Here is a 15,140-nt window from a genome sequence, read left to right as displayed (position 1 = left end):
CATAGGTTCCCTAATTAGTTATTTTTAGATTTTAAAGTGTGTTTGAATGTGTTCATCAGTAATAGAAATTCAACTAATTTGAAGTGGGAGCGAATAAACATTTTTCTGCCACCATCCTGCTTCAAATGGATTATGGAATGGTCTTCTAGTGAGAAATGCATTTTAATTCACAGCTAAAGCATGAAAAGACTTAGCATGGCATCCGGGGGGCATGATGGCAGGGCTATGAGCCATCAGAATTATAATGAAGGAAACTATCTATCAGACTTTGTCAGATTATTATTTTTTTTAAAGATTTTTTTAATGTTCTGGGTGCAACTGACAGTGGAAGATATCCATTTAATTTGAAATGGGAAAGGTTGGCAGCGAATGAATGAATATTCATTTGCTTCCACTCCTACTTCAGATCAAATCCATGTCAACTGTTGACAAGTCAAATAATTTTTCTTGGCTACTACTCTAGCTGCTTACTTTTATTAGAACAGTGAAGACTGTGAAATTCATATCTTATGTTAAAAGTTTTCTGTCTGCATCAGGGCCGAGTGGAAGTGGAGGCCGGCAACGAGAACATGAAATTTGAAACGGGGCCATTCTCTTACTATGGCATCATGGCACTCAGCGCTCCCATGCTAGGTGAGTAGCCCCTGCGTACAGGTCAACCAAGCTATCCTTTAATTTTCCTTCTTTCTTTTAGCATTTCTCTCGTTGGAGTTGCGTACCACCTCGTAAAATGGTTGCTTTAACACCTTCATGCCTGAATTTATATTTAACATACACTAAAAACATCAAAAGGCATTTATAAGTACCTGAAAAAGTAGTAATCAAACTTTTTTTAATAACTAAAAATTGAACAATCATGAATAAATAGTTTTTTTATAGTTTTTTTAATTATTTCAAACCTTAACTTCAAAACTGGAAAATGGAGAAATTATTTTTACAATAATTTTATACACTTTTATTTTAATGAAATAATTAATTCATTTGTTTTAAATATTTTACTTTTCTATATCTACTCTGATCTTTTATGATCTTTCTATTTTAGGATTGTCAAATTTTGAGCTGTATGTTTTTTCCAATTCGGTTTTCTACTCTATTTTTGCGTATTTATTGGAATAGTAATGGGTTCATTTACCCTTTCCGATCAAAATGCTTAGGATGTTTAGTGCCGTCAATTGCAGTAAGACACCTAAAAATTATTACCGTAATCCCTCAAATTTCGTGGTTAATGTAGACCAGACATGGCCGCGATAATCGAAAAATCGCAAAGTAGGGTTACCCCTATTATAACTTTTTTCCCTTCAGTTCTGAGTCCTAGTAGCAAGCAAGAGTGGCTTCCGCTTACGAGTTCTAGCGTGGATTTTCGCATTTTTACGAACTTTAAAAAAATAAAAAAAAGATTTGTGGAGAAAAATCGCAAAGTACTGAATTTGCGAAAAGTGAAGACGCGATAATCGAGGGATTACTGTACTGATTTGGCTGACATGGCCCTTCGAAGCAATTCCTAACTACAATGTGGCCTGCAACAAAGATGAGTTTTATCAACTCATGTGAAATTCTATATTTTAGTCAAAATAATTGTCTGCTTGTTTTACCTCAGTTTTTTTGTTCCTTGAATGTATTCCCTCTTTCTTAATTCCTGCTCTCATCGCTCCTTTCCACAGAATCTTCAGCTTTTAAAGTATGAAACATTGTTCCATATCATAACTCCCATCCCCACCGCAATATGCTCACAACGAGAAGCCCAAAGCCACCTAATTTTTGCATGAACGCACCGTTTTTGTCCGCTGCCGTGATGGCTTCGGAATCTACCGGTCGATCACTATTTGTACTTTCTCCTCTCAGCGGCCGCACCCCGTCCTCGGCTTCTCTCCTTTAAGAGGTTTTCTCTGTTCGCTCGTTTTCCAGGTAACTTCCGGCATGTTGGGGTGTCTTTAACACCGATGCAAGGGGGATTGTAGCCTCTTAGGTTTTGATTGGAAACTTGATATGAAAGTGTCAAAGTAGCCTTAGGAACTAATGTAGCTGTCAAGATGGTCACAGCGGGAACAAGGAGAATGCATAGCCAACGTTGCTGAGCCATAAGCGGCTAGTGTGACCTCAGTCTTTATTTAATTCATAATTCTAGTTTGCATGTTAGAATAAATCATAAACTATCAACAATGTAGGTTTTAGTATACTAACTCATTCATCATTCTCTAGATAATTGCTCAACATCCAGTAGAAGACATTTTATGATGAGAAGGGGGGTTGGGGAGGGTTTGGTGGGCTAAATTATTTGAATTGACGCTTCAGAGGGGAAGTGACTATTTTTGGTTGTTTAAAAAGCCTCACCAAGCATTATACATATTTTGGGTTATGGAGATACGGCCTCAAAAGATGCTAATTTTAGTTTATTTTAATGGAGAAGGCACATCGCTACGTCTCGTAATATTACTACCGTATTTTCATGACTATACAGCGCATCATATTTTTAGCCGCGGTGTCGGTAACTAGTGCTATTTCTGTATTTTAAACACACAAAGGACGCACCGTTTTTATAGACTCAGCCAGGCATGGCATATATATATTATATATGGATTAATATCGAACCGCAATAGCGCTGGCTGCGGGAAGCAGCCCCAGACTCTATTTCCAGTGCGCAGTGACTGCTGGGATATAGAGTTCTTTTGTCAATACACCCAGGATGACGGCGAACACACTAATTTGGTGCTACATGCACCAAATGCACGCTACACCCACACGTCATCATTTCATTTTCGTGACTTGGTCGCAAATCAAAAGTGACGGCGAGCCATCCGGTCGCTTGACATATGCCTCACGTAGCCATAATATCATGTTGCGGTTCGATATTCATCCATTTATAATATATATATATAGTTCGCCGCTTAGCTCTGAATGCTCTGTTGACGCCAACATCTAGCGGCAGGATTTCTTTTGTAAATACAGCCGAAATGACGGCGAGCACCAAATTAGTGTGCTCGCCGTCATACTGGGTGAGTTGACAAAAGAACTATATATCCCAGCAGTCACTGCGCAGTACTTTTTCTACGGGAAAATAGTAGAGTCGGGGGCTGCTTGCCGTAGTTGTCCTATCGAATGATTTACTTGATTTTATCGTGATAACAATTTTAGTATTGGTCCATATATAAAGCGCACTGGATTATAAAGCGCCCTGTCTATTTTGGAGAAAATTTAAGACTTATGTGCGCCTTATACTCGTGAAAATACGGTACTTAATTCTTGTAATATTTCAACTTTATTGTCGTATTCCAACTCTTCTCGTAATATTACGACTTGATTCTCCTGGGCCTGATTTTTATTTTTTCCCCCTCTCATTTTATGATTTAATACTCTATCGTAATTGAGTTTTTTAACTTTACATGAATATATTTATATCTATTACTGTTAAATAATTTTAAATTTTCTCTTCAGTTCCCTACTGGATGTTAGAAGATTCCTATAACATGCCATTTGGTGCTAATCACTAACTCACATTTTAACTGGTTTACAATTAGTTTAGTTTGTAGTTAGCTTTACGGTCTATTAAAAAAAAAAATAGAACAACAATTTAACATTGAAGTTGCCGTGTGTAGGTAAAACCGTGTCCTATGACTCACTGAGGCTTCCTCCCGGACGGCAGACGCTGACTGGTAATCGTCATTATTCTGGGTGTGAACGTGTGTGCCCATGCCTTTGTGCATGACACAGTTTTGGTATGATGCACTCGATTGTTAGCTGGAAAATAACCAAATAAAAATTCCTTCCAAAGGAGACACCTCCCGGACATTGTTAAAAAAAATAATTAGATGGATGTTTGTGACTAATTGTGTGACAAATTATGAAACAGCTTCTGGAAAGTTTTTCATTTGAACTTCTATTTGATTCAATGGACAACTTTTTGGACAGTGATAGACATCCAATTCGTTTGAACATCCTATTTCAAATGTATTGAACGTCTATTGCTGTCAATGGCACATAACTTTTTATAGGGCAATCAACTACTTTTGGTGATTTAAAGAAAACTTTCATTTCAATTATTGTTACTTAATTGTTTTTTTAATCATTTTTTTAAAGAATACATCGAATTATAATATAATCAAATCTAAATACAAAAAAAAGTCCTAGAATTTCTGGGCATCCGCTGGTAAATTTTGGTCCACTTCATGTAAATTTTGGAGCATTTACAGGTGCTTCCTGTTTGGGTACAATATCAGGAGTTAGAAACAATTGTTGGGCCCTGTAAATCTTAATTTTAGCGTGTAAATAAGTAAAGTGTGTTTTTTTAATTCAACAGTATTTAAATGATTGCCCTATAAAAGATTTAAGTAGCATGATGTAAGACTGATGGCCAAAACTGGTGGTTCAACCGGGATCAAAATATTCAAGCGCTAAGCATAGATTTGCCTGACAAGTGCTTTGCCATGGAGAATCATGCGTTTTTTATACCAATGTTGCATTTCAATAAAAAAGGACAGGCCAAAAAAACTATATCCTAAGACTATTAAATACCAAAAATGAAATGAGTAAATGATGCTACAGTCTAACAAAAGAGACTCAAATTGCACTGGGGTTATATTGGGGCATAACAAAAAAAAACAATAAGCAAGAGAAGTTAACACAAAAGGGAAGTTTTCAAAAAAGAAATTCAAAAGATGCGAGTTACGAGTCCAGGTTAGTTTTTCATGCCATCATTACTGGAGGGAAACTAAAGTACTTTTCTGAACTACATCAGCATCATCCACAAAGACAAATTCCTTCATGCATTTCAATTAGCAACAAACATAAGTACTATGTGGATGTGTAAAGATGCTATTTTTGCCTCAGGCAAACAACCCAATCCAAATAAATGTACACAAACTTTTAACTTAAGTCATATTTCAATTCCCGGCTTACCATATCAATCCAAAGATACACAAAACGAGCCGAGTAATGACTTCCGTGTTTGTCAGTGTTTTTTTCACCCTGAACTACTGAACCCTTTCTCAACAGCATTTCACCACACTGGCAGTTAATATCTCATTTAGTAATGCATCCACAAAGATGATTTTATTCCACCATCCATTTTAATTAAAAAAATCACCCAAAATAATACCTGCAACTTTGGGGCCCTGTTTTTATGGTGTCTATTTATTATTTGGATTTTTAAAACCCTCTCTCTACTATTATTTTACACGCAAATGTAGGAAATGACCAGTGAAATACTCTTCAGTTGTGACTTGCCTTTTTCACACCTATTTCATGCTTCTACTATTGTTCCTACACTTTTCATATATATTTAGCAGATCCAAGTCGCAATGGTTAATAAGCAATAGTCGATCCACAGAGCGGCGAGGTATTACTGTATATTATAAATTTGATTTTGCGATATTACATTCCACAATTCTCGTATCCAGTCAAAATACATCTGGAACGGTCTTTAAACTTATGTTTTAGGATGAAATTATCAATAGGTGGCTGCACCTCCCCTCCCATCCACTAGTTGGAAGCACCCAGTCACCAAGTGTGCTAACATGTAGTACACTACGATGTGTTTGTGCTGTAAGAAAAGCATAAATGCTGAATGTGTGCACAATTACAGTCAAACCTCTACCTACAAAATTAACCAGAACTTTTTACCTAACTTGGATTTTTTGGAAGTAGAGCAGTACTTTATATGTAAATTCTGTAATTTGTTCCACGGTCCTTAAAAATGAACAAAGTGTCTCACATTTGTATGAAAGATGTGCGAAATAGACAAAAATGAAATTATTTATTAATGTATTAAAACGAATTAAAAAAGCATGCAAAAACATGTTCTATTCATGCAGTAATAAAGTACAGCAAGTTAACGTTAGCACACAAACCCATGCACATATATACAGATCTAAACCACTTCAAATTATGAATTCAAAACTCCATCTCGCTGTTCAGTACAGAGTACAGTAATGCTTCCTTCTGGTTAAATAGCTTAGCAATGCTAGGTGGTGGCTTACTCGCCAGTGATATTGCCTTGCGATATTAGTCAACCGCACGCCACTTTCTTCTTCTGTTTTTCGATTAATAACAGGGCCCACTTATTCATTTCATTCGCACCAAGAATTTTAAATGAAGAACTCTGTGTCGACAAACAACAGGGGATTAGGTCACTTGGATCTGGTTTTCGTATGTTGGGACGTCCTTATGCATATCAAACCTAAAAATTTCGTTCCTAGACGCATTCGTAAATTGAGGTACGACTGTACTCCGACAATATTGTAATTGTGCTTTGGCGCAAGAGGGCGCTGTTTCCCAGCTCAAGTAGCATATCATTTTTTTCTACATTAAGTGGACAGTAATGCCCAAACTAAAGTCTTTCACCTCACTTGAATAATTGATTTATTTATTTTGGCTCTTTGCTGGTTGGTATACCTGAAATATTCAGCTAGTATTTTGACCTGCCATTTTATTTTTAAAATAAACTGCGTTATTGAGTGCTATACATAAATCCTTTTAAGATTTTTTTTTTCCATATTTAAAATCCTTCATATAAGATAGTTCACAGTAAAGCAGGTCTGCACTAAAAACTGAGAAAATGTTATAAATAAGGCCATATGTTGTTCAACCATAAACAAAAACGTAACTACTTGAGTACTGAATGAGGTTTCAGAAATATATTATCTATGTACTTTTGTCTATTTTGATCACTTTTTTCCGTTTTTGTTTTTTTTGCCCAACCGATATACAAGAATCGCAAGCATCTTAGTGTAGTATTGGGATTTATCGGGATTGAATCGTATCACCAGATATAAAGTAATACACCCCCCCTGATATATAATAGAGCAGGGGTGGCCAACTCCGGTCTTTGAGAGCCGCAATCCGGGCTGTTTTCCAGATCTCCCTCCACCAACACACCTGAATCAAATAATCGGGTGTGGTAGAGGAGGGAGATACAGAAAACAGACCGGAATGGCGGCTCTCAAAGACTGGACTTGGCCACCCCTGTAATAGAGTAACGATTGGTAGATGACATTGTTAAATATGACTGTGAAAGCTACCATAGTTTACGTAGCCCATAAAGCTGTGGTAACCCGAACAAAAACAGAATTGATATTGTATAAATGGCTGATTGGTGGAGGGAGGGCAGGACATCCGTTGTAAACACAGAATCAACACAAACCTATCAGGGGTGACAATAGACTTTTCAAATTTTGGCTCAACCATTAGGAACAGTCTTTCCAAAAAAAAACTATCTTGAGATACAAGCTTAATGTGTTCCGGGACTGAGCTCGTATGTCAATTTACTCATATCTATAATCAATGTTTCCCATAGAAATGAACTAAATACAAATTAATTTGTTCCCCCCCCTGAAAAAAACACAAAACAGGATATTGGAATGGGAAAATCATATTTTTATTGGTTGTAATTCACCATCTACTAAGAGAATAACAAATAACTAGTGGTTATGATGTTTAATAATAAAATGAGGTTTATTCAATACAACGGGGAGTTCACGGATGGGAGAGAAAGAGAGATAGAGAGAGACTTGACGGATGCGCTCGTAACGTAACATAAACTTTAAATCTAACTTAAATGAACTTGGATTCCTATACACACACATTTATAAAGAAGTTTTACGTTACGCTAAATTTAAACCTTGTGCAATAACCAAGGCAAAGAGGTTCATGTATTCGACCATGGCTTTCGAGACGAACTTCCTGCTTCTCCAGCCGTATTGGCGAGCCAGCTCAGTCACACGTACACTACTCATGTTTTTCGATTATTTCGTGCTTATTATCGATTGTCATCATATGCCTTTTCTTCGCACTACCTTTCATTGCACCGGCTTGCTTTAGGCCTATTGTGTTTCCCTTAATTCTGCACTGACTAATGCAGAAAAAACATGGAAAAATGCAACGTTCCGTCCAGTGCTCAAAGAGGTCATTGCACGAGGGAGATGCGGCGAGAAAGATATAATCATAAGGCCTCTTGCGGCCTGGCCACCTGGCTGTCTCGTATGCTCGCATCTCAAAATTTGTCTCGTATCTCAAGGTAAATATTTGCTCGTAATTTTACTCATATCTCAAATTCCTCGTATGTTGGGGCACTCTTAATTCAAGGTATTACTGTATTGAAATATTAGGGCCATTTCATGAACAAGTCAAGTGCCGATCTTACATAGTGCTTCTTTAAGCATGACCAGTCAGCACCCGTTCAAATGGGTTGAACGTCTCCGTTAACACGACTTGTGCGATGTGTCTCGGCAGAGTTCCGCTCACCTTCGCACCACGGCGGCCTGAACCGCACGTCGTCGCTGAGCGGCGCCGACCGTGTCGAGTCGCTGTCGGCGAGCGGCAGCACCAGTCAGCTCAACAGCGTGCTCAGCAGTCAGCTCAACGTCAGCACCGTCTATACGCCCGACTTCTACGTGCGAGCCCTCACCGATCTGCAGTTCGTCAAGGTACAGACCACAGTTACCTAACTCTTTTGCTGCCTGGGTTGGACGTCTAGCTTTGTCAATTGCAGCCAATCAGTGAAATCCTATAAAATAGAAGTGACTTGCCATATAATTTCCCCATAAAACATTCAATAATACATTACATAGGTCCAATAGCATGAAATAAACATTGCAAAATGTTCAAAAATCACATATTGTGAATGCTACACTATAAAAGAAAAAAATTACACAACTTTGCTTAAAAATTCCCCATTAATTTCATGTTCCGCTTTCTCAGAAATGTGTTGCCCAAAAATCTTATCATTTAAGTTAGCGTAACAGTTGTATCCATTTAAGTGCTGTTAGTTTGGTATGATGAGGTACTCAAAATTACAAGTTCTCATCACATTTTCTGAACCGCTTTATTCCCATTAGGGTCGTGGGGGGTGCTGGAGCCTATCCCAGCTGACTCCGGGCCAGAGGCGGGGGACACCCTGAATCGGTGGCAGGCCGATCGCAGGGCACAAGGAGACAAATAACCATTCACGCCCAGATTCCTACCTAGGGGCAATTCAGTGTCCAATCAGCCCACCATGCATGTTTTTGGAATGTGGGAGGAAACCGGAGTACCCGGAGGAAACCCACGCAGGCCCAGAGAGAACATGCAAACTCCACACAGGTGGACCAACCTGGATTTGAACCCAGGGACCCCAGAGCTGTGAGGCCAACGAGATAACCACTTCTCCACTGGGCCGCCCCACTTTCCATCGAACATCAATTCTGGCACAGCTGTTTGATTGATCTATTTTCAGGAGCCAGTGCAGTGGTGGTCAGAGAACATGCATGTGCCTTATTTTTACAAACTTTGACTTTTTGATGGTGCTCTCTAATCGTTAAAAAAAGGATTTATAAAGAAAAAAAGGAAAGAAATACAAAAAGACAAAAGTTTGCAGTTTGATTGGATGGTGCTGTAAATGCATGTCAGTGCACTGAACAAGTGTCTGACTATATTGGACATAAATGGAAGAATAAGAAAATGACATTAATATGACAATGGTGGTGGTCTAATCAGTGTTTGATATGATTCACTAAAGTTTACTGTATTTTCCAACTCTAAGGCGCACTTTCATTAGGTGGCATATTTTAAAAGACTTTCCATCTAGACTTCCATTATAAGGCGCATTAGGTTTTGGTTGCGTTATGCATCCACTAGAGACGTAAAGCTGCGCTAAAGTGAATGTCATACCATGATTAACTAATCTTCATCCATATATAAGACACACTGTCGGATTTTGAGAAAATTCCAGTCTTTTGGGTGCGCCTCATACTGCGGAAATTACACTGATGTAGATTAGTTTCAGACAGACTTTCATCCATTCATTTTCCGTATAGTTTATCCTCACAAGGATCGTTTTCAAAGTGAAACAAAACACATTTAAGTCTGTCCTGACCAAATTTGGTTCTTGTCCGGTATTACTGACAATGCTGCCTGCTCACGCAAAATTTCCCAGTCGGTCTAGAATTTCATTTTGGAAATTCAAGCTGCACGGACCATCCGACTTCAAGTTGTTAACAAGCTTGAAGTCGAATATGTTCTGACAAAGCTGTACTTAAACCTCTTTTTGAGAATGTGCTGATATAACCGAATGACTGTGACCTCACCGTCCAGATCACTCGTACGCAGTACCAGAACGGTCTGATGGCGTCTCGTCTGGACAGCACGCAGCAGTCGCCCGAGAGCGTCCACGAAGCGGGGGACCCGTGCGATCCCGCTGACGTCACCCTGGCAGAGACGGGGTCTGTGGAGAACGGACCCGACGAGACCACCTTGCTGCTCCTCAACCAACAGAACTCACCCCGCGACGCCAACCACCGAGGACAGCCGGAAAACAGTGTCTGACACCGCCGCCACCTCTTCTTCCCGCGCACGCTTGCACGCCGCCGAGACTCAGGGAGACTCATTCCCCCACTACCCTCCTTCCCCAAAATCCAAATCGACCTATATTCCATAGAGAGATTATTGTTGGAGTGTGTCTAACCGTGACGACAATCAGCACCATGATGAATGTAGCGTTTCGATGGGCCGCTGTGTCACAGGAACCAAAAATAGGAACATTTCGCTTGAAGAGAAAATTTCGTTGTTTCGTACGTCAGAAGGATTTTTGCCACATTAGAAACGACAACTACTACCAAAAATATTTCAACTCTTTTAGCCCATTTGAAATGGATTGGACGTCCATCTCCATCAAATTTTTTTTTTTGTCAGCCCAAACCAAATGGATTGGACGTAAACTTGATTATTCACTGTCACATTATTCATATTTTTTTACTTTAAAGAAAAATGAAGCCAGTTTCTTCTGCACAAAGAGATTGATCATCTATTCCCGTTATTGGGATTAAATAATGTTAAATCACTGCCAGCCCATTTAAATTTTGACGCGTTTTTAATTTTTCAATTAAATATACGTATATATAGTATATTTCTTTTTTTCTTTATTTTTTCTGCCAGACCCTCCCAGGTCTAATATATTAAATGTATATATCCATCAATGTCACAGAATCCTGATCATTCACTACCACCCAATTTCAATTTTTTTGTTTTTTTTGTTTCACTTTTTAATTATTTTAAAAAAATGTTTTTATTAGTGTTGCATCAATAACATTTATAGCTCCCAAAATTGCTGCCACCCTCCCACTTCAATGGATTGGACATCAGCTAGTGATAAACTAAATGGTGGGAGGGTGCATCTTGGCCAGAGGAAGAACACTTTTTTTTTAACTCATTTTGCTCCCATTGACATTGTTAGATGTTTAAACCATTTGAACGCATGGCCATCTGCTGCCACCTTCCGCTTCAAATGAACCGGACGTCTACTAGTGAAGCTCATTGAAATTCAGAACAGAAGGCTGATTGGACGCCACACATTTGAACTTGTATCATCATTTTGTGTAAGGCAATCCGTGTTTGGAGTCTAGATCTTGATAATTACCTTTCATTCATTTATTTTCCCAACCGCTTTATCCTCATTAGGGTTGCGGGGGGTGCTGGAGTCTATCCCAGCTGACTCCGGAGGCGGGGCGCAAGGAGATGGACAACCATGCACACTCACACCCGTACTCGGGGGCAATTTAGAGTATCCAATCAGCCTACCATGCATGTTTTTGGAATGTGGGAGGAAACCGGAGTACCCGGAGGAAACCCACGCAGGTGGACTGACCTGGATTTGAACCCAGGACCCCAGACCTTTGAGGCCGACGCGCAAACCACTCATGCCGCCAGGCCGCTTGATAATGACCTATTTCACATTTCTTAGTTCTCCCATTTACTGCTGATGTCATTTTAGTGCTCTATCGGTACCGATACTCATGTCAGTGTAATACTACTTAATCATTCTATTGTTTTGCTGTTTGAGTTTGTTTTATTTAATAGAAGAACATATATAGTGGGGCAAATAAGTATTTAGTCAACCACCAATTGTGCAAGTGATCCTACTTGAAAAGATTAGAGAGGCCTGTAATTGTCAACATGGGTAAACCTCAACCATGAGAGACAGAAAAGTTCATCTCAATACTTTATGTACCCTTTGTTGGCAATAACAGAGGCCAAACATTTTCTGTAACTCTTCACAAGCTTTTCACACACTGTTGCTGGTATTTTGGCCCATTCGTCCATGCAGATCTGCTGTAGAGCAGTGATGTTTTGCGGCTGTCGTTGGGCAACACAGACTTTCAACTCCCTCCACAGATTTTCTATGGGGTTGAGATTTGGAGATTTTCACTCAAAATCACTTGATACATTGCCCCATTCATTCTTTCCTTTACACAGATCAGTCGTCCTGGTCCCTTTGCAAAAAAACAGACCCAAAGCATGATGTTACCACCCCCATGCTTCACAGTGGGTATGATGTTCTTCGGATGCAATTCAGGATTCTTTCTCCTCCAAACACGAGAACCTGTGTTTCTACCAAAAGGTTCTATTTTGGTTTCATCTGACCCTAACATATTCTCCCAGTCCTCTTCTGGATCATCCAAATGCTCTCAATCCAATTCAAGTGGGGCTATATTTTCGAGGCAATCTGAGCTGATTGCTGCCAGACCTCCCAATCAAAATTGTTTGGATGTTTTTCGCCAAGGGCAGCCAATATGTTAATATTGTGACCCACGCGACCCAAAATCCACATACATGTGGACGTCACGTTGTTATGGATTAACAAAATAAAAAATCAATGAGTCAAAACAACACTTTCCCTGTCAAGGGTTCTAATGGATTAGACGTCTAGGGCTGTCAATGGAAGACAATGAGTTTGTCTAACTTAGAGGTTTGGCATTTCAGCCAAAATACCAAAGATTTGAATGTGAACCACTGTTTTGAATCAAAAGCTATATGACGACAAGCTGTAGCGTCGCGTCTGCGGGGGCGATATTACTGGGGGCAACTTTCCTGAATCAATTGTTTAATCACTGACAAACCCTCCCAGTCAAAATGGATTGGACGTCCATAGTAGCTAATGTGTTAAGTCACCTAGCATGGCGCTAATCCTTCTCGGTACTTTTTCGACGGCTGTGTGTTTGTTTTTTGACGTACTGAAAAACGTGAAATTGTTCGACCTGTTGGTGAGATGATTGCTCTGTTTTGTGCATTTACTGCACGTGTCGGCTTTAATTATATGTGGGGAAACGTGTACACACACTCCTTTTTGTTTTACTGTAAAATATCAAGTGAGCCTCTTAAAGGAACACAAGTTGTTGTTGTTTTTTTAATAGGACATTTGTGCTCATTTTTATTAGGTTGAAACTGTCAAAGGGATATAATTCCTAATAATACGCTTCCCTCGTTCAGACATTGACGGCATAAGAGAGTTGTTGCTATACTTTTTTTTTGTATTGTATTGTAAATTTCCCAGGTTAAAATGTTAAAAATGAAAAAAAAGATCACTCCAGGCCTTGTGGGAATTGACTGTGAAAATGTTTGTTCTTAATGACTTATGGTACGTTAAATTCTGAAGGCCTGGGGAAAAAAAATAGAAAAGTTGTTTTAAAACCAACGAACATTGCTGATAGAAATGTTAAATTCAAATTAACAACAGTAAAAATAACTAAGGAAAAACTGACTTAATTATTTTTTACTTCAAGCTTGTTTATCCTCATAATTTTATGATCCTTCACCCAGTTTGATTTATTCTCTCAATATTTCAAATAATGGCTAATTGTTTTTATTTGAATTTTATTTTGAAAATATGTCTTATTTTGTAAGATTTAGATTTTTAAATTCAGGTAAACAAGACAAATTTCGCCTGTAAATTCATCTATTTTTTTCCTCTAAAGCAAAAGATTTATCACATTTTTTTCAGATTATCGATTTTATTTTCCTAACAATACAATTTTATTTTCATTGTTTTCAAATTCAATTATATTTTTCCTAACACTGAAAATGGTTCAACTTACATCTTAGGTTTTAAAACTGTGATACTCAATGTTAAAACATCATTTCTTGTAAAAAATAAATAAATCAATCAAGGGAAATTAAAATACCCTAACAAATTTTTATTAATTTACATATTTCTTCAAAAGCCAGTCACACCAAATTGTATTTTTTTTTTAAAGGCATTCGGTGATGTCAATTTTCTCCCAAATTCTAAATTGATTTTTTTTGAAATTCTTTCAAATTTGACAATCATCATGATCAAAAAAGCTGATATTCTCTGTAAAATTCAATTACATATTCGTGAAATTCTTGCAACGTAACAATCCGTATTGTCAAATGAGTATTTTGTTCCTTAAATTCTTGTAAATTTCCCACTTGATTCTCAAATACAAAATACGCTGTTTCCAAATATGATGTTCACCCGTACCTGGCCCTCCGTAACTCATTGTCTGCCGTTGACAGCCTGAGACGTCCACTCCGTTTGAAGTGGAAAGGTTGGCAGCGAACGAACAAACGGATGAATCCTCCTCCTTCGGGCGGATTGGATATCTCTCGCCGTCATTTTTTGGGGGGCATATAAAATTCGCTTTTTTGGTGAGTTATTCTTGGACGCACTTTAATTAGGAAAACTGTATTTCCCCAAACACCCCAAAATGTTTTGAAGGATTTCGTTTTCTTAATATCGCACTAAAGGCTTTGTTAAAAATGAAAGTGCATTCAATGACACGGATTGTTGCCTTCAGCGACACTCGGGAACTTTGTGCTGTATTTTTTTGCGATGCAATCAATTAATCAACCCTGACTGTTTTCAATCACCCTGGTATTGTTTATTCCTAGTGCCTGTCAATCAAGTTAGCAATTTTTGATGTACCTCAAAAATATTGTCAAGGATGATTGTGTGCAACGGCGGAAAGGAACTGGAAAAAAAACAGCTTTTTTTTTTGTTCCCCACCGCTCATTTAAAGACAAATCCCAAATTATATAAAGGTTGTAAATATTGTTTTGTAATTTTTGTCTTGATGAGGTTTCATGATGAATGTTGTTAATAATAAACCTGAGATGAATTTCTTTAAAAATATATATATATATATATACATTTTGGACAGTAATAAAAAATAAAAAGTCTATTTGTCAGGAAGGAAAGAACAAATTATGGCATGCCAAATACAAATTGTAGGAAAGCTAAAGCAAGCTATGCAACAAAACTTGAGGAAATCTGAACCTCTGTAAAAAAAACAAATTGCAAAAAAAACCTTTAATAATTGACAGTGAAAAAACACTATCAAACCTCACAACCTTTTTATGGGAGATTGACGAAGGGA

At 38.2% G+C, this 15,140-nt stretch overlaps 1 protein-coding gene across 2 annotated transcripts in view; it reads left to right on the top strand.

Moving 5' to 3' along the window:
• LOC144073899 (metal transporter CNNM4-like) overlaps window positions 1-14,896 on the top strand; it is a 45,426-nt gene extending 30,530 nt beyond the window's left edge. Inside the window, exons 6-10 of one of the 2 annotated variants that reach the window (XM_077599820.1) lie at window positions 537-633; window positions 1,843-1,905; window positions 3,594-3,656; window positions 8,224-8,417; window positions 10,063-14,896. In XM_077599820.1, coding sequence (XP_077455946.1) covers window positions 537-633; window positions 1,843-1,905; window positions 3,594-3,656; window positions 8,224-8,417; window positions 10,063-10,293 — 648 coding nt within the window. In that variant the 3' untranslated portion in view covers window positions 10,294-14,896. The remainder of the gene's footprint in view (window positions 1-536; window positions 634-1,842; window positions 1,906-3,593; window positions 3,657-8,223; window positions 8,418-10,062) is intronic. The other variant, XM_077599819.1, reaches the window with a different exon arrangement.
• Window positions 14,897-15,140: the final 244 nt, after the last annotated feature.

This window comes from Stigmatopora argus, chromosome 5 (assembly GCF_051989625.1).
Source record: "Stigmatopora argus isolate UIUO_Sarg chromosome 5, RoL_Sarg_1.0, whole genome shotgun sequence".
In the NCBI taxonomy this organism is placed as follows: Eukaryota; Metazoa; Chordata; class Actinopteri; order Syngnathiformes; family Syngnathidae; genus Stigmatopora; species Stigmatopora argus.
The sequence above is the reverse complement of the archived record's forward strand: the minus strand, read 5'-3'. Positions and strand labels throughout refer to the sequence as shown.